The sequence below is a fragment of the Seriola aureovittata genome, chromosome 9, assembly GCF_021018895.1.
Source record: "Seriola aureovittata isolate HTS-2021-v1 ecotype China chromosome 9, ASM2101889v1, whole genome shotgun sequence".
Taxonomy (NCBI): domain Eukaryota; kingdom Metazoa; phylum Chordata; class Actinopteri; order Carangiformes; family Carangidae; genus Seriola; species Seriola aureovittata.
The window spans coordinates 14232869-14253350 of NC_079372.1; the positions used below are offsets into that span (position 1 = coordinate 14232869).

The following is a 20482-nucleotide window of genomic DNA, read 5'->3' on the forward strand; positions in this document are numbered from 1 at the left end:
TTCGCACTGTTTAGCTTTCCAGGAGCCCAAACTGAATAAAACAATAATGAAAAATGTAATTATGTCTACATTATTACATGTTAAAGAAAAATTATTCATTTTCATGAGTCTTTTTTTCATCTGAATGGTAGTGAGCTGCGTGGAGTACATTTATTGTCCTTTCATGGAAATATATATATTTTTGGTAAAGCAAGATTATGGTATTAGAGTCTTTTTTTATTGTTATACATCAACAAAAATCAGACTGCATAGCAATATAAGTGTGCAGGGGGAGATACCACTGTGGCATTTTGCCCCAACCCACAAGAGGGCGTCTTGCCCCAGATGTAAAGTTTTTGCATTTTTAGAATTACCTGTGAAAGTATTTGATTGTTCCTCACACAAATTCAATTGATTTTTAAAACACTTGACCTTTGTGTTGTCATCTTGGAAAAACAAACAAACTGTAAATAAAATATGACAGTGTGACAGTATAAGCTCAAAGATGGACCTTTTATGAGTTTTGGTTTGTCTTTTTCAAAACACACACACACATCCTTAATAACCAACAAAGAAAGATTAGATCAAGTAACGTGAAAGTTTGTTGTAACTGAACTGTTGTTTAACAGACACACTTACATGTTGTATTTCTTCATCTTGATTGAGATCCCAATGAAATTACAGTGACTTACACAATAGCTGTGCAGCAGTCAGCTCGGATAGAAAATTCAGAATTAAAAACATTCCCAGGTTTACATCTCACTCATGAACGTGTCTTCTGACCTTTGTAATAACACTAGAGTTTCAGCAGTTCAACCTAAAGTTAACAAACCTTCCTCATCACATTTGTTGAGTGGGAATAATGGGCTGATGTGGACATTTTTTTTTCTCTTTTTGAATGAATGGAGGAACACTGACACATTAAAATGATTTTACAGTGAATTAACCCTCTGGTCTTTTGTTGTCAGGTGGAAGACAATATTTGCATTTTAAATAATTCTCTCAGAAGTGATATAAAAGAAGTGACATTGACAACACTTGAAAACTTGTTAAAAAAGTGTTTTATTATGTGCCATTGTTTTTAGAAGTAACAGTAAACAGCTCATTTTAAATTAAGTAATTATTATTGTGCACATTCACATCAAACTCTGTACATTAAATATTCAGACTGTTATAAACATTTGTAGAATTAAGTTTCCATTTAGCTGACAGTGTTATACAGAGTGACTTACATCAAACACAAAAGAACAATAACATGCCCGCAATATTCAAGTTCCTTCATTTCCAAATAGAGGAAGTCTGTTTCCATGTTGTTTTCTGAAGCAGCAAAATCAGATTCCCTTGTCAAAACAAAGACAAAGAAAACACTTAATAGCATATGGCACTTCAGTGATTCCTGAGAAACACTTCACTGTACTGTGTTTACTGGTATATTCAGTTTCAGCAAAACATGACACGACAAATTTGCGACTGACTCCATTGGTGGAGATTTAAATGTACTATCCAATCTCACAAATCACTTACACAGTGGTATTTGCATCAAAAGGTCTGGGTCAAATCACAATAACCTGGCTATAATTTTCCAGGTCGACGCGTTGAGCATCTCCAAATATGAGGAAGATCACAAGACCCGTGGCATTTACTAAACTGATAAGGGAGAACACTGTGGCCCATGACAGGGTGACCTCAATCAGGTAGCCTGACAAGGACACCAACACCACTCCTGTGAAACACATAAGGATGATGTGAGAGGCATTTGAGATCAATACTGTTGTTCAACAATTCATTTGTTGAATTCCAGATACAAAAGTACGTAACTATAGACATTCCCCTATATTGCAAAAAATAAATAAAAACATCCGTAATACTTACCCATAAGGGCACCCAACATATTCATAAAACCTGTAGCAGAGAAGAAATACTGATTAAATGATTAAATGGACAAAAATTACTAAATGATGACTAAAAAATATAAAGATTAGTGCAGTTTTATTAAACTGAAGTGTAGGCTGCTACAGACTCACCATAGAGGGCACCAGCACATGATGGAGTGAGATCCTGCACATTCACAGACACACCACTGAAACACATTGGAGCTTGTCACATAAACAGGAAATTGCAACGTTTACAGCACACTGAACACAGATAACTCTAATTTACGCATTTATACCCAAACACGTGGCTGTATTTAAATGAAAAGCCTGGTGATTCTCTATATTTTCTTATTGTCAATAATAAGGGAATAAAAACATCAAAACCAACAATAAATTGATTCTACTAACAATCATTGCCTGTGTAACCAAAGCCTAATAAACAAGCTGATTCCCCTGAGCCATAGAGCTTCAGTGTTGATCAGAAACTATTAAAAACACATCACTGAGCCACACTGTTGCACTAGTTGAAATGTTACTTCATTACCATGAGCATGAGCACTGTTGTTTGTTTTGAGTGAATCCCACTGTTCTGCTGTCATAATCACACTAGTACACCAAATGTGTATTAATAATAAATAAATGCACATGTTTTAGGAAATAATATTTTGTTTTTAAAAAAACTTAAACTATATATTTATGAGCTGTTTTTTTATCCAAAATACAACAAAACAACCTCTCTTTATTTTTATGCTTACAATTTCACTCCCCTGATTTGTGCAACCCTGTAAATTTTTGTACCATTTAAATTTTTAAAATCAATTTGTTGGCTATTTTTCTGTCTACCAAAGTAAGTCTGATGCAATTTAAAAACACTGACAAGTAGATTTTAATCTCTCACTTGTTGTGTGCATCTTGGTCACAATTCTTAAAAACCCAAAACAAAAACAAATCCAAGTGATCTCCATCAAGATTGTCTGTTTCTGTTTTTTTTTATATCTGCTGATATATGTTTTTATTGCATTTATTTTAACCAGATATGTACGTATGTAGCAGTTTATCAAACATATGGAGAGAATCCTCAAACATACCTGCTGGTGAAGGTGGAAGCACCCACAGCGGCAGAGACATAAACCACTGCAGAGATAAATGAGGTAAATGCTCCTCCAGATAGGAGCATAATAAATATACTGGACACTCCCATGGCAATGAACTGGGGAGGGAGAAGGGGAGGGAGAGACATGCAAATAAGGTATTCAAAGGCAAAGTCCATAATCTGAATGTAAACAAAATGCAGCCACACAACCAGAATTCAAAACACAACCTGCTCAACCTCACAACCAATCTGTAGGTCAGTTATACAATAGAAACCTATACCTTAGTATCAGTGTTGTGTAGATTTTACAAAGGCATACACTTACACATAATGTTAACAGTGTACAGTACGAGTACATCTTTCAGCCTTGGGTAGCTTCAAGACTTGTAATTACATGTTTGAAGAATTGAAAAAATTCACACTTCTGTAGCTAGTCAGAACATACCTTCCACTTCTCTCTCCCTTTTTCCCCTTTATACAACACTGGATAAACGAACAATCACAACTCACCTGCATTATCTTTCTCACAGATGCTATACTATATCCTACAAAGAAAACACAAGATGTAAACACTTTTTAATTGAAGGCTGCTGTAATATACTATGATGAAAAAATATAATGAGCATTATTTAATACCATGGTTGATGAGAAAATCCGAAACATATCCTCCAACTAGCGCTGATGGAATCGCAGCTAGCCATGGAATTACATTATACACCCATCCCTGCATGAATAGACAAGTTGATGGTTAAAAAAAAAACAGTTTTGAGATGGAATTTAAACAATGCCAAGGATGTCAAGGCGATACAACATAGGCTGCGGTTTAACAAAAACAAATACCGTGGCATGTGGAAATGATTCTTTGAAGTATGTTGGCAACCATGAGAGCAGGGTGTAGGACGTACTGCACATGCACATGTGAGCAAAGACCATGGCCCTTAGAGACAGGATGATAGCGACACAGAGAGAGAGATGGGAGTGAGGATGGGGTGAGGCAGACACATTCACGTAATTATGTGTTGGTAAATAGTGAATGATTAAAGAACAGTTGCTGTACCAGACAGGCGACTTCTTAAAGAGACTCAGCCACCGGGACAAATTCCACTTTGTGTCATTTCTTTTTTCCATCTGCTTAGACGTAACTTCACCTGAGCCACAGATTGGAAATTATATTATACTGTTGTAAACCATAAGATTTACTGTGGCACTGTTGATATCATTTAGCAGCATAGTACAAACAAGATCTAGTAGTTGACAAGACATTTTATGCCAAGGTTCCCCAACTGTTTTTACTCTGAGAGCTACTTTGACAAAACAAAAGGGGCTGAGAGCTCCTCATGTTTTATATGACTGGTTAGATTTACTCACATATCATGAATTAAAACAATCAGATGAAGAAGAATTTAACAAGTCATTCAATGTCAATATTCAAAAGTCACATTTTGTAACAAAAATATCTGAAACTCAAGTCAGACAACACATCAGTGTCAGTCTTTGTGTCAAATATCTGACTCATGATTCAGTCAAACCTAAACACACAGACATGATAACACCATTGCAAATAAATTTCCATAAATTCTTAGAAATGAGAGAAAAAAGAAGCTCTTCAGTCAGTGATCCAGTGATAGTTGTCAGTAGGTACCTCCAATGGTACATAAGGAACAAGAATTTAAAATAGCTAATTCAGTACACTTAATTTTACAAAATGTTAACAGACATGGAGTAAAAAAAAAAAAAAAAAAAAACAGGGCTCAAGTTGAAGCCCACAGTTTAACTCACTTAATCCATGGCAACATATTTCCGGTTTCTTGGAAAAGTATAGTTTATATCTGTTCTTTTATCCAGAAGAGTTGCTATCATTACATGTCGCCTTCGGCATATCTGATGGAAACAAACTTGTGATTGTAACTCATTTGACAACTGACAAATAATTCTTTAGTGTTGAGGGGGTGGGGGGTTTGTTTGTCCTCTGGGGACCATGAATGCCTGTACAAAAATTCATGACACTAGCTGTCAAGACATTTCAGTCTGGACCAAAGTGCTATCAAAGTGACAACCTATGTACTGTACATGAACGACAAGTGTAGTTACTGTACCTTTTAATAAATACTTCCAAACAACGAGCGCCCACAGTGCAGAGAGGAAACCAATGCCATAGAACACACTTTCCCATCCGTAACGGTCCAGCATCACGGATCCCATCCCACCTGCTAGCAGTGTCCTGAAACAGTAACCAAGAGCAAAAAAGGTGTCACAAGAGATAGTGTGTTTATCAGTGGGTGGGTGTGTGTGTGTGTGTGTGTGCAATATACCCGAGATGGCTACCGCTGTGCATGGCGCTCATTAAAAAGCCTCGCTCCCCATCCACTACACGCTGCGAGCAAAGGCTAGCCAAAGATGGGAAAAATACACCTATAAGACATGACGAGACACTGAATTCATGTAATTTCTGTGAGCCTGGACAGTTCAGTCAACATTTATCAACAAAATCTATTGTCGATCAATAGTATATTTCCTGCAGGTCTGGAACCTATATGTAAACATAAAGACTGGAAACAAGGGGAAATAAGGGGAAACAGGTAGCCTGGCTTTGTTAGAAGGTGAAAGGCTAAGCTAACTGACTGCTGGCTGTAGTGTCATCTTTAGTGTACAGACATGAGAGTGGTATCAGTCTTCTCATGTAACTCTTGCAAGAAAGTGAACACATATATTTTCCAAAATCTTCTTGTGCTTCTTTCCATACTGTAACTGGTACAGTACTCACCCTGCAATAGTCCCATAAGGAATCTGGCCATAGTCATGAGAGCGAGGGTGTGAGAGCTGAGCTGGGCCAGAAGAGGAGTACCGGCTGTGATCAGGGCCCACGAGGCTGCAGAGATGAACAGGACACGCTCTCCTCCCACTCTGAAACCACAACAGTCATTTATAAGAAACTTACATCATGAAACTATGAACAAAACAGGAACCCAACCCAACAGGTAGAATACCATGAACGTGGCTGTTTTACCAGCTTAATTACTTACTTGTCACTGGCATGTCCTCCCAGGATCTGCGTGAAACAGTAACCCCAGAAGAATCCACCCAGAACCAGCCCAGAATCGATCTTACTCCAGTGAAAAGTGGCTGCCATTGAGACGGCACAGATCGGCATGGCCATCCTGGCACAGTAGAGGAGGCAGGTGCCCATGAACAGCACCAGGATCCATTTTCGAGCCAGAGTTCTATAAACATGAAGGGGAAGTTGTTATTTAATGACAAAGATCATAATCTGCATCTAGTAAAAACTGTAACCAAAGTATCAGTCTGGTAAACACACACAAGTCAACAGCCATGCCAGCAGCTCTGTGAAGTTGCATTATCAGCAGGATTCATTCTTTTCACGCTGCTGGCACGGCTCAAAAATGATCATAGTTCCAGAGAAGCAAAGAATGTACAGCAATATTTGTCTTTGAAGTTTATGTACATGTAAGTGGGGCTACAAGTGACAATTATTTCAATTTTGAAAAATGTCACAATTTCTCAGTCCAAAATGAGATCGAATAAATGTTTTTGACTGACCAACAGTCCAAAATCCAAATATATTTAATTTACTATTACAAAAGAGTGAGGAAACCATATCATTCACATTTAATAAGCTTGAACCAGAGGATTTTTTTCTTAAAATTACTCCAAATAATATATTTTCTATATTATCATCAAATAATCTTCGCAGCAGCTCTACATGCAGGCACAGCACATTTCAAGGTAGCCCACAATATTTATTTCAGTCAACAAACAGTTTACATTCTGCTCATGCCTAGTACATATGAAGGCAATGTGTTGTTTCACATTTTTAAAACATTAAATGTGATTTAGCTCAGATGTAATGCCACAACTTGAAATAGGTTTATCGAGAACAGCAAAACAGGGTATAAATTAAATAACATTGTATCTTAGTCTTATCTAAATGCTCTGCAGTCTCACCTGGGCCACAGGGTTTGGTTTTCTGGCTCTTCTTTGGTAGATTCATTGGTTGTGTAAATCTCAAGATCCAACAGAGAACCATTGAAGCCATTCCTTGCGTCTCCTGATGTGTGCTCGTCAGCCATTCAGAGAGCAACTCTGTTATCTGTGCAGCTCTCCCACACTGAGAGGTGTGGAAGAGCTATACTTCATTTCCTCAGGCAGACAGGCCAAACAAGTAAAACTTGTTGGAACAAAACTCAACAGACCACATGGATTTGATTTGCAATACTGACAGCAGAGGTCTGATTGGTGGTTTCTCTAGGTATAACATTTGCATTCCCTCCCTTCAAAAGGACAGAGGCGCATTTGTTGTGTCAAGCGCCCGGGTTTACTGTAAATCCATCGTCAGGTTTTTACAGTAAAATAAAGAGCTTGAACAACCTTTACTGGAGTAACAATTCTCTAACCAGTGGATTTTCCCTTCAAATTTGAACTCATGCACTCGCAACGCAGAAAATGAAAAACAGCTCTTTTATGGTTCACAAAAGTTTTGTTTATTTTAATAATTGCAAATCTGATCATAAAAATGTTGAATAATAAAAGGGATGTGAGCTCTCTGGGTCTCATTGTTTTGTCAAAGCCAATGTCTATAAAGATAACAAAACCTTAAAAGAAGTTAAGAATGGACGACTAGCAGCAAGTTTGTTTTTTTTTGTTTTTTTTTTTATAAAAGTAAACCAACCAAACAAAATAAACAAGAACAAAGTGCCTTTTCCCCATTGAAAAAAAAGGATACACTTACATGCAGTTAAAGTGAAAATACTAATGGTTTGGCAAGTGGCAAAATGGACAGCAGGTTCTGTGAGCGGCCAGTTCAGATTCAAAAATTCAATGCTTTTGATCATTGTTATTAATTATTAAAACAAAGCCAATGAACAAAATCATTTCATTAAATATGAGAGTTTAAACCAGAAAACAGCCATAACAGCCCCCTCATTTATTCCTGGAGCAGCGTATAAATCCTGCCTCCATCACTGAGAATGGCAGAAGATTATCATGACCTCAGCCCCCTACAACATAAAACCAAACACGACCATTTGGAACATGCTGGGGGCTCCACTCAGTAAGAACGCCATCTCTGATTTCAACCTGTCAGTCAGGCCGTATTTCACCTCCTCAAGCACACATGCGAAACGATCATTTTACAAGGCAGTTCATTCCATAGACATACTGTAAAGGTACAATCAAATTTCAAGGTGTAGAAAGCAAATGGTTGATTTTATAGGAAATTTTCAAACATCATACTAAATAAAACTGTAAAATATTATATTAATTAAAATTATATTACATTAAAAGTGTATCTTTCCATTTCATTGAAAAATATTCACATTTTGTGTAAGAAATTTCGATTTTAATTTAATTAAGATTAGTGTGTCATCTCAATCTTAACATATCTTCATTAAAAAGGGTAATTGTATATCTGCTGTTTTAAAGTTTGAACCATCTATATATATACCATCAACTCTCTTCTTGGCAAAATAACATCTCGGTGGGAAAAAGAGGTCACAATAAATAATACAACTGGCTTAGGCTTTAGAAAGACAAAATATAAAACAGCGATTTTAATTTTGTTGTGTCCAAGACCTTTCTAAAAATCCAGGATCAGTATTTAAACTAAATAATTTCTGTCACTTTGCAAATACAGCAATTTACAGTTTGCACAATGAGTTAAGTCTTACTTCTCATGAATGAAACATGAAAAAACAACGTAGAATTTGTTTATACATATATGTTACCTGGTTGTCACACAGTCACTGACTGATCATAAATTAAGGAGACGTGGAAGGTGGTTGTTCTTTTCTGTTATGTTCACTTGGGGTCCTCGATGGTGCCCGTGCTAAGGTCAGTCATTTTGGGATATTTCACCTTCTTCTGGTCCAGCTCATTCTGTGCCCACAGCAGTAACTTCAACAGTTTAGCCAATTTGGGTGTCGACTCCCTGTTTTCATAGTCCAGCACAGCTTGGTTCACCTCACTCCACACCTGTGCATCAAGAGATGTGTTGCAGTAAAATCAAATAAACACATTTATTGTACAATTACTTATCGCCTGCATTCACCGTGTTCTTAATGCTTACATGAAGACTTTTTGAATTCAGTATCCTGGTTCCAGGTGTTCTGAGGGTGCTTTCACACTTAATGTGTTTGGTTCAGTTCAAACAAACTCAAGTGTGTTTGCCCGTTTAGTTTGGTTCATTTAGGCTTTTGTGAAAGTTTGCAACTGAACTCTGGTGCAGACTAAACAGCCTGAAAAAGCCTGTTCCACTTTCAAGTGGTGCTATTTGTTTTTGGTATGAAAGAAAAACGGATGATGAGATTTTAACATAAATTCAAAAGCAACTATTTTGATAATCAATTCATTGTTGAAGTAATTTTTCAAGCAAAAATGACAAAAGATTTCCTGTTTTGAAGTGAATAAAAACAATTCATTCTGACCTTTTGCCGCTGCATCATGTTGAGCAGGTCTCCAAAGGGTGACTCCTCTGGGTTGTCAAAGGCCAGAAGGGCTAGTGTCCTCTCCATCTCTGTCAGACACTCTCGGCTCTCCTCCCCCTGCTCGGCCAGCTGTGTCTGGGCAAACTCCAGTGCTGACTCAGTCTCCCTTAGCCTGATTAACTCAATCAAATGTTGCTGCTGTAATGAGAATAAAACAACACATAATGAAGATTGAAGCTTAGCCTTTATCAGACTTTATCTAGCATCAAAATATTTTCCTATTTAACCAGGAAAGATAACACCCTTGGTTTTTACCAACAGCAGATGGAAGGGGTTACACTTCAACAATACACCTTAATACTGTCGCTGTGCCTTATTCTCACCGCTGCTAAATAAGGATGTCTTCTTTTACATTCGTCTGTGAAATTCACCCCCGATAAATCTCAGGCTAACATCTTCTGTCTGCCACTAACATGACACCAAACAGTCTCCAGTTCACAGAGGCACATACTGTGATCAGAACTACTGATGGCTATTGCAATGCTTTGTGCAAAGGTACCTGCAGATGAAAATACAAGTATCGATTGGTGTCGAGCAGCTCTGGGTGTAGGCTGTTGATGAGTGCAATAGCTTCCTGTATCTGTCCCTTCAGTATCATCTCTCTAATCTTTATCCTTTCATCCAAAGAGTCCAGGTCCACACTTGGCTCGATACCAGACTCCATCCGAAACTTCTCCGCTGCCTCCTTAAATCCTTCTAAATACATGTGAAACAGGCACAAACAGACGTAAAGAAATAGATGATTTTTAAGATTAGAGCTGCAACGATTAGTTGATTAATTTGATAATCAATTAACTCAGTGACTAAATTCATTTCATTAAAACATTTCACTCCTCTGATTCCTGATGGTCTGAGCACTGAAACATTGTCTTAATAAAGTGAGTTCAAGTGATGGACACTGGTCAGGATTTTCTGGCTTTTTATTTTCACGTGAAGAGTTTTGGATCCTTGTCACTAAGAGTATATAGTGTGGAACTGATTAACTGAGTCGTTTTTTAAGTAAAAAATGTCAAACATTCCCCAGTTCAAGCTTGTCATTTGTGAGGATTTGCTGTTTTTCTTTGTCTGGTAGAAAATTCAACATATTTTGGCCTGTTCTGTCAACAGGCAATCTCAAGGCATTGCCTCGGCTTCAGGAAACTGTTGAGAGACGTTTTCCACATTATTCTGGCATTTTAAAGACAAATTTATTATTCGAGAAAATAAATGGCCGATTAACCGATAATGCTAATAATTGTTAGCTGCAGCCCTAGTTAAGAGTGATGTATCCTGATGTGTACAAGTTGCATTTCAGCTCACAATTATTGTCCTCAGGGTGGATGCCTCACCTGTCACCAGGTAATTCATAATGAGCCGATTCATGTCCGCCCTCTGTATGTGAACATTGTTCAGTTTGTCCATCCACTCTTCTTTTGTGATGTCCTCTGGCTTTTCAGCATAACTCATCATTGGGATGCTGAAAAGTAATAAATCCATTGGTAATACAGCAAAACGTGAGCAAGACTGACACGGCTCGGTCACAGTTTGTACCTACATGAACAGAAACGTTACAACCGTGCAGACAGGTATTAACATTTGAACACAAATAGAAAATACATACGCTACTTACAACAATTAATAACAACATGAAAGCCACTGTATTATTGTGCTTAAATAGCGTTTGAACGCTTGTTGGCGTCACTAAAAATAATGTAGAAATTGCCCGACGCTTCCAAAACAAACCCCATTTCCTCCTGGCTAGTTAGCAGACTGTGTGCGTTTACACAACCTACCGTGCAAACACAAGGTCCGGCGATTATTCTTTCTCGCAGGCGGGAGAAGACAGTAATCAAACAGCAATGCGCAGTCCCCTCTGTGTTTTCACAATAATTTAAAAAAAAAACCTGTAAAATGAGGGTACACTACTAAGCTTTTCGCGGCTAGCTAACTAACCGAGCTAACGTGATAACCTCGCGATAGGAACGACGGTCCTGCGAGCTCTTCGATTGGTGGGCAGAGTGATGTCACGGTTGCCGAGGAACAGTCAGAGTCAGTGAAGTGAAATGTTTAAATCTGAAATATATATGTTTATTTATATATATGTTTATCAGCAAGTGAAGGGAAATAACTGAATAAAATAGGTGGGAAAAATATAACAAATGCAGATGCTTCCACACATGACATGAGATGAGGAAGCACTGAATGGTTTAATGAGGAGGAGGAATGATATGCTATGGCCTTCTTCACATCCCAGAGGACCCCAAACCCCCAGATTCACTGCATACCTGTTGTGTTTTGGGACGTTGACTACTTGTAAATTTGTTTGGGAATTTGCACCACTAAAATCCAATATAGTCTAGTGAGGGGTGCCCTGCATTATTAGCTAGGGGTGGGCAAATACCACAAATCTGGTTTCAATCCAATACCAATTTATACCAGGTCCAGGATCAGCCATATACTGATATTAAAAACAACTAATGTACTGTTATGTAACAAATACAAATATGTCAATATTTGTTAGGATACTTTTGCATATATCTTACCATATAAAATTTACAAAACATTAACATGACAAACATTTCTTTTTACTGTTCTCATGCAGTTTCAATGCTAAATAAAAAATATTAATTATTTCTGAACTAAAGAAGTGATCACAGCATACATGCACAGAGCAGCAGCAGAGATGCAAATATGGTGGCACTTAAAAGAGCGTTCATGTGCCCAGGAAGTGATGCTAATATTGATACTCAAAACAAGACTTTGTTTTGGTAGTATTGATATTTTGGGGATTGATTATCCTATCCCTATTATTAACTAATCTTGTTTCCCTGTCTTGTAGAGAGGCCTTGTGTGGAATCTAGTTTTGATACCTTCAGTATTTAGATTTTTTAAGTTATTTTCTATTACAACAAACTAACATAACTGACAGGCGGAAAACCTGAGGCACAGAACTGTTGGTTCCAACCCTATTGCCAGACTAGACAGTCGATTTTAAATTAATCTTGTCTGCAGTATCTGTGCATGGCAACTATGGTATGGTTCAGTTTAGAAAAGATTTTTTCATAAATAAAGGTCTTAAACAAAAGGTAATCAATGTGCCAGGGAGTGTAGGCTATATTGCAACTGTTCTCTGAATCTAATGATACTTAAATATGCTGTTAAATAAAAGGTAGTGATCTTAAAGAATGCAAAAGAGGGACTTAAAATAAATACTACATACTGTGTGTTCACTGAGTGTGTATTTGAGAGAGTATGGGAATTATGGTATGAGGGTTTCTTAGCTATGTGGTCATTTGTAGAGGTGGGATTTCATCTAAGTGCTCCATGAATTACATTACATGAATAGGCCTTTTTCATTGCAGACACTTGATATAGCAGGAAAACCCCAGGTGGAACTAATAACATTAAAAATGGCTGCTATGGCTGTGGTGACCTTTGCGGTGTTGTATTAATAGTTCTCTGTATGTTTCTAGAACTGGGGCTCTGTCAGGGTCTGGGACCAAAATCTGGTTAAGGTGCTTCAATAGACAAGACAGTGTCACGGACTGCCATGGACAGTTTATAGGCCCCAGGCATCTGCCCTGCTTTCGTTGGGGATTATCCAGGCATGACACCCCAGTCAGTAGATTGTCCCTCTCACCAAGGGAAAGTCAGATGTTTGACAACAGCTGAAAGATTAGACTCAGACATAAAGTTATGGTTTTAGGGTTGGGCCATCTGCCCAGTTAAAGTAAAAAAAAAGAAATGTAAATCATGAGACCGTTACTTTTTGTAACCAAAACTCAGTGTGAGTTTAGCTTCTAGGGAAATACAACATACAGGACTTATACATAGCCTACAGAAGATCCCAGTATCCTTTTAGTGTGAATAGCTGATTTAACTGCAGAAATGACTTCTTTCCACTTCTCAAATGGACCCATTCTCTGCATGACGGTCCACATTTAAATTTGAATGAATGAAGTAATGTAATGTCTATATTCTGGATCACAGAGAACATTTAGATTCATCACAGTTGGTAAATGCAAATTATAATCAACACTGAAACCTGATACGGTAAATTCTTAGTTTTCAGCCAGTGTTACAAACTCAAGACCCTGAGATGATGTGGCACTACTAAAAAGCACACTGTCATCTTGCCTGTCGAAGAGTTACATAAGAAGATTAATACCATTCTCATGAAGCTGCATGGAGCCAGCAGTCTGATAGCCTAGCTTAGCATAAACACTGGAAACAGAGGGAAACAGCTAGCCTGGACAGAATAATCCCATCAGTCCTGATTCAGATGCAAAAAAAAAAACAAAAAAACAAAAAAACAACACTGGATCTGCACCGGCGTTGGTTCGTTTGAACCGACCTGTGCTCTAATATTACAGTTTCTGTGGCTGCATTGACAAAATTCATGCTGTGCTTCAGAGTGCTGTAGCTTCAGCCTTTGCATGCTCTCCCATCATCATCATCATCATCATCATCATCATTCTAGCCCGTTTGTGCACGCGCACGTCGGGTCGCCATGGGGGGTTGGGGGTGTGGGCGGAGTCAGCGTACTGCTGCAGCTGTCCATGGTTGTGTAGTGGGAGCCAGAGAGGGTCTGGGTACGTGCGAGATGCAGCCATAGTCACGCTCCACTCTCCAACATTATAACCCGCTGGGATCGTTAGTTTTGCAGCACATCAGAGCCGACTGAAAGGTGAGCCTTCTTGCGCATTCCGAGTATTAATTCCTCCTCGACACACTGCCCCTTGCCCTTGAAAATTTGTGCTGACGATCCATCCCTGTCTTGCATCAAGAACAGGCCAGGAAGCAAACCAACATGGATGCTGTGCGCTATAGCTGTGCTGCTGATGATGCTTGCTCAGAGATTATGCTCCTAGCATCGTATTCTCAGAGTCTTAATCCTTCTTACAGACAATTTACAACGAGATGCGATTCAGAACAAAGAGAAATTTGACACTCACTTGATAGAACAGGTAGTTTGTGGTGAAAATGATGAAATACGTTTCAAATACAGCACTTCAAATAGACCAGGGGCTATTCGTTTGTTTCAAGATGACACCCATTTGGAGGCAGCTATATTCTTAGGAATGGTTTTACCCTTTTTTTTTTTTTTTTTTACTTGCAGCATCAATTCGATAAATCCTGCTTGTCTTGCAGCACCCTTGACTGTATGGATGTCAGTTACTGATTTACTTACAGCAGCAGAGGCAGTCAGTGGTGCTGCCAAGATGTCACTGTTACAGTGTCATGTAGGACCATTTATATCATTTGTGCAAATACACTGGAAATCTGGGAATATTAGATTACTGCAGGGAAATGTAATAAATTCAGCATTTTGCACCTCATAGCCTTTTTTGACTACTTTTCCCTAAATTTCACAGAGAGGGTCTTTCCATATGTAACCTACAGGACAGTTGCATCTAATTGAAACAGCATTGGACCAGCTGTTGCCTGCAGTCCGGAGGATTCAATCACACAGGCCTCACTTTAGTTGACATTTTTTGATGTACGTCATGATTAACAGGTCTGGCCCTTTAGGTTTTGCTTGAGGAGCAAGACATGCAGCCAAGGCAGTGCATTTATCTCTCTGTCTTTCTGTGCCCAGCCTGAGAACGTAAGGCATCATGGCTGAGCAGCAGAGGCAGCGCTCTCTGTCCACCGCTGGTGAGTCTCTCTACCACGTGTTGGGAGTTGAAAAGATAGCCACAACGGATGACATTAAGAGATCTTACAGGTGAGGTGTTGCTCTGTGATTTAGCCTACATCACATTATTGCCACGAAAAGGTTTGATCACCTCCTACCGCGAATGTGATGGCTTCTGTTTGATTTGTCATTTTCCGCCTCCCGCTACACAGGAAGCTGGCGTTGAAGTTTCACCCTGACAAGAATCCTGACAATCCAGAAGCAGCAGATAAGTTCAAGGAGATAAACAATGCCCATGCCATTCTGAATGACCCCACGAAGCGTAATATTTACGACAAATATGGCTCTCTGGGACTGTATGTGGCTGAGCAGTTTGGAGAGGAGAATGTTAACACTTACTTTGTCCTTTCAAGCTGGTGGGCAAAGGTGAGACCCAGGACTGACCTGCACCATTTACTGTTTGCATTTTCCAGTCGTACCTCTTTTTCTTCTGCTCACACACTCACTATTGTCCCTTTTATTTTTGCTTCCTCCCATGAATCTGTTTTGCTGTAGGCTCTGTTTGTATTCTGCGGCCTGGCTACTGGCTGCTACTTCTGTTGCTGCCTGTGTTGCTGCTGTAACTGCTGCTGTGGAAAATGTAAACCAAGACCTCGGGAGGGCCAGGACCAGGAATTTTACGTGTCGCCCGAGGACCTGGAGGCTCAGCTGCAGTCTGATGAGAGAGGTGAGACTGAACAACCTGTGTCACTACTCCCGTCTTGAATATGTTAGAAAGTTACTAACAGGACAAGACTTCACGCAAACACTAAAAATTTTGTTTCCCTTTGTCAAACAGAGGCTGGTGGTGACCCTATAGTGCTGCAACCATCAGCAACAGAGACAACCCAGCTAACATCGGATGGGCACTACTCCTACCACACTGACACCGGCTTCAACTAACCCTCTGCTCCCATCAATCCTGGCCTGCAGTCCTGCCTGCTTCCTTGCTCCACCTCAGTGAGACGAAAGAAAGGGGCAATCCATCTTTCCACTTCAGAAAGGGAGCCATGTGGAGGAGAGGGACTAGTAAGCATGGCCCATGAAAGGAACTAATGAAGTCACATCCCTTACACCCCTCCCTGATTGGTCCACCTACTTATCTCTCCCCCCAGTACAAGAAGAAAAGAGAAACAACTAAATTGTTTCCTTTTTATTTCTTCTTTTGTATTTCTTGGCCTTTAACCACACAGGTCGCCTACCCCACTTTCCCTCTCCCATATTTTGCATCATGGTGTAGCATGCACTGTTTATAAAACATGGTCTCCACATATTTTGCAACATTTTTAGTTTGCAAGACTCATAATGTAGGTGCATACGTACGTGCAATATGTTCATACGAGTACAGTTCACGCGGAGGAGGAGGAGGAGGAGGAAGGGGTGGTGGGGGGGTGGGGTGGTTTACGTGATATTTTATGCTATAGGAAAGGAGAGCCATGGCTCAGGGAGGTGCCAGTTAGAGAGATTTGTTTGTTGGGTTAGGTGTTGCCATCATTAAACCTTCAAGAACAGAGTTGTCATATATTAGTACGATTATCACTTCTGATTTGCAATCAGTAACGTTTTAGGTGAAGATGCCACCTGCCATCGTCAGACCTCCAGTATGTCTTTGGCACTGTGTTTGTTTTGTCTCTTGTTTACTCCCCTGAGTGTTTTTAACGTGAATCATGAGGTTGTTAATGCACAGAGCTTTATTTGCAGACAAGTTTTTTTTCCTGCCACAGCTTTATTTCAGCTTATCCTTGCAAGATATGGTCTACGTTCCCTTTTTCTTGCTGCACAGAACAGGTAACTTTTATATTGATTCATAATTTATTTCATAATGTTTCCAGCCAGAAATAACAATTATTTAATATATTTTTGACATATTAGCAGTTACATGTTATTTATTAAAATGTTGACATCGGATTTATAAATTAGAGGCATTAGCTTTTAAATGAATCTGATTGATAATTAACATTTTAATAATGTTATTCATCAGCGGATGAAATTAAATCTTTCATGTTTCCTAGTTTCTAGGTTATTGGAATCATGCTGAGTGCTGCTGTCCTTTCTTTTTCTTTCTTTCTTTTTTGTTTGTCAAAACTATTTCAGAGACATCACAAGTCATTGAGAGTGAAAGACATTCATTTCATCTAACTGTGGCAGTTATTTTGGTTTACTTATTGATTTTGTGCTATATGAAGCTGAGGAGCTCCAGGTGATCCAGCTGACTCTGATCAGAACTGTTCAAAGGCAGAAGTAACAGATCTCTATCAGCAGCAGCAGCAGCAGCAGCAGCAGCAGCAGCAGCCGCCCTGGTTCAGAGGGTGACATGTTATTACTATGAGCTGTCTTGAATTTATTTAAGAAGTTAAATTGATGTGAAAAAAAAACATGTTGCAGAGTTATTTTGGGGAATAAAGATGACTACAGAATATCCACATGGGGATATTTTAGGTGAGGAGGAATATTCACTTCATCATGTTTTTAGTCCTTGTGTTTTGAACTGAAGTCTGATGACTCTGAGATTTTGTCCAATGCTGTGATTGTTTATCATTTTTGACTTTTTTGAATCCATGTAGAGTAAAGGAGCTTGTGAGGCATATCATCTGTGAGCCAGTGCTACAGGCAGCTCTGAGTAAAATGACTCTATAGATTTTTCATACTGTTGAATTTGCATATACTGCAACACATTTGCAAATTGCCATAGATTGCCATGAACATCTTTGCCACTTTGTCATTTCATAACTGCTAACAATGTGTTTCAATGGTTTACAATTGGTGAGCTCCTGTTGCCCACCCTCTGCTATTAATGGTATGGATGTTGACCTCTGTGGCCCTTGTATGATGTTTCCTGTAACCCTTTATGAAACATAGATGTTCCTGTCATGGCTTTTTCATTGAGATACTGAAAAATGCTACTGTAAATGTTCTAAGTTGAATGCACTGTGTTTAAAAAAAATTATAATGGATCAATGATCAGGAAACGACTCCATAAAAAGATAATATAGTATATAGTGTAACTATAGTGAAATGGTTATATGAGCATTTTTTGGAATTTTATTTATTTCATACTTTGTCATGTTTCAAATGATGATTGGCTATAATTTTAACTGGTATGGTGTTGTAATGTAACCATTACATTTAGCCAGGAATGGTTTAATGGTTAAGGTGGCTTGTACATACACTTGGCCCATATAAAGTATAAATCTTAACGTTTATGTTGTAGCATGGTAATTGTGTGTCTGGAAGAAAACAAGTGGATCATTGATCTGATTTGCTGTTGTTGAATAAATGTTCATGAACATTTTGACTTGTGTCTATAAGATTGTATAAATAATAACAGCATGGGGTTAGTCTTTGTACGAAACTCAGTTTGAACAGTTTGGAGAAGGCTCAAATCTTGCTGACTGGATTTATGAAGGCTACAGTTACTTATGTTTAACCCCCAAAAAATTGCATAATATGCTAATGCTCAGGCACATTGGTGGTGGTAATAAGCAGGGAGCATTTGAACATAAAACATCCAACCCATACCAAGTCTGCAGTGGAGGAACTCAGGTGTTCTACCTCAATAGTTTCAAGTAAATGTCCTGTATTCAAAAGTACTAGCATCAGTAGGCTATACTAGTACTCCAGGTTATTGAAATGTATCTAATAACCATCAAATCATCAAATATAGTTAAAGTACCAAAAAGTACTTATTATAACTAATGAACCATTTGACATATATTTCATTATTGGACTGCAATTATGGATAAAGTGTATATAATAAAGTGTAAAATCACTTAAACATCACAACTGGTAAAATTGTTACTAATTTTAATTACTTTATATATGACTGGGTTCTTAATTAATAACGATACATCATAATTCATTCATTAATTATATTTTTATTAATAACAATAATCTGATAATTTCATTAATCTGAATCTGCAAAATAACTAGTAGCTATCACAAATATGTCATAAAAATTAAATGTAGAGGAAATGTAATTGCATTCTCATACACAAATATTCTATTTAGGTAACAATGAATAACAGTATTGTATAATAGTATTGGTCAGAATTTGGCAATTTTCCCCATTAAAAATATTTAGCATATTTATTACACTGCACAATTTATTACAATACATAATTTATAATACTTTTTGGCACAGTATAACTGAATGTAAGTTTAGATATACAGTAATGTAGCAAAGTAAACACATATTCCTTCTATTAAATCCTCACACTGCTTTTGCAAAATGTCTTGTTTTTTCCAGTGGATTGCATCAGTAACTTGCTGATGACCAAAGGAAACTAAAAGCTACCAACTTTTTGTTAACATGATTCTTCAGATCTGGGGGAGCTATAGCACTTTGAGGTGTAGTGTCATGTTTTGCCAGCAGATGGAGACAAGTCATTTATTTTACCTCATCTCTGGTGCAATACATTGGCTTGGACTGAGGACACAACTCAGATTTGAACTAGTATATGTACTCTTATTGTATTTTATGTACTCTTTGCATGTTGCTTATATCATACATAAGAAATAAAAATGGGTGTTAAATTACAGGAATAACCAACATAAACTGCATTAGTAAGCTGTTAGCCCACCACTAGCATCTAGAACAGCTTGTTGTCTTAGTCTTAGATTCATTCCAACTCCCAATTCAATTTTCAAAAACTACAATTTCCAATAATAATAATGAATCATGAAGTTGTTTAACATTTAAAAAAAAAAATCATAGTTTGATCAATGGATCTAGATGGTGATCTGCTACAAACTGTTTCAGCCTCCTGAGCTGAATCCAACATGCAAACTAGTCACTAGTTCAGTTGTATTGAATTTGATTGTGCACCAGTTAGGTTTGGCTAGATTGGGTTAGGTCAGGTTAGGGGTAAGGTTTGGAGTTACTGTACATTAGATCATTATGGGTTTCATTAGGGGTTAGGTTAGCTTGTTTGATGGTTTTCTTTTATGTTCAATAAAGTTACCTTTTTTGCAGTGCTTTTGTGCGGTTATTATTGGTTAATCCATATCCTAAAATGTGTCTAAAGCTGCTGGTTTAGTAATAGATGAAACCTTCAAAGGACAGTCAGTCTCACTCTGGTTTAGAACAGTGCTATTCACCAATACCACCAGATGGCACTACTAAGCTCAACAAGACCATTAATTCATGGACTACTGTCTGAAAGAAGAGAGATGTGTCAAGTGTCAAGCTAAACAGACTGGTGAAAATAGTAGGGGGGCTATTTTATTGATGAATGTCATAATTTGCAGGTGTCATAACCATCAGCCCTTGAACTGCAGTTTGTATTGCTTTGACATGACTGCGAGATTAATCAAAACTGCCTGTGCCATTTGGGCTGTTGAGTGGCACCTTATCACCTCAAGTGCTGGGAATGTGGAACAA

The 20482-nt window shown here is 38.2% G+C and overlaps 3 protein-coding genes across 3 annotated transcripts; 1 reads left to right on the forward strand and 2 right to left on the reverse strand.

The window, feature by feature from the left end:
- Nucleotides 1-1022: 1022 nt before the first annotated feature.
- LOC130175500 (solute carrier family 17 member 9-like) lies at nucleotides 1023-7034 on the reverse strand. The gene is made up of 13 exons (XM_056386029.1): nucleotides 6910-7034; nucleotides 5970-6167; nucleotides 5711-5850; nucleotides 5259-5358; nucleotides 5043-5167; nucleotides 4004-4094; nucleotides 3787-3883; nucleotides 3583-3670; nucleotides 3457-3491; nucleotides 2942-3063; nucleotides 2004-2059; nucleotides 1852-1881; nucleotides 1023-1702 (listed from the first exon to the last, which is right to left on the reverse strand). The coding sequence occupies exons 1-13, from the start codon at nucleotides 7032-7034 to the stop codon at nucleotides 1533-1535; spliced, it is 1377 nt and encodes a 458-aa protein (XP_056242004.1). The 3' UTR covers nucleotides 1023-1532.
- Nucleotides 6684-11408, reverse strand: LOC130175499 (glucose-induced degradation protein 8-B homolog). Its single transcript, XM_056386028.1, has 5 exons — nucleotides 11219-11408; nucleotides 10775-10902; nucleotides 9946-10142; nucleotides 9387-9584; nucleotides 6684-8934 (listed from the first exon to the last, which is right to left on the reverse strand). Exons 2-5 carry the CDS (start codon nucleotides 10893-10895, stop codon nucleotides 8761-8763), a joined length of 690 nt encoding a protein of 229 aa, XP_056242003.1. The 5' UTR covers nucleotides 10896-10902; nucleotides 11219-11408; the 3' UTR covers nucleotides 6684-8760.
- Nucleotides 11409-13954: 2546 nt separating this feature from the next.
- Nucleotides 13955-18394, forward strand: dnajc5aa (DnaJ (Hsp40) homolog, subfamily C, member 5aa). The gene is made up of 5 exons (XM_056386144.1): nucleotides 13955-14112; nucleotides 15025-15153; nucleotides 15276-15489; nucleotides 15619-15790; nucleotides 15902-18394. The coding sequence occupies exons 2-5, from the start codon at nucleotides 15044-15046 to the stop codon at nucleotides 16003-16005; spliced, it is 600 nt and encodes a 199-aa protein (XP_056242119.1). The 5' UTR covers nucleotides 13955-14112; nucleotides 15025-15043; the 3' UTR covers nucleotides 16006-18394.
- The last annotated feature ends 2088 nt before the right edge of the window (nucleotides 18395-20482 follow it).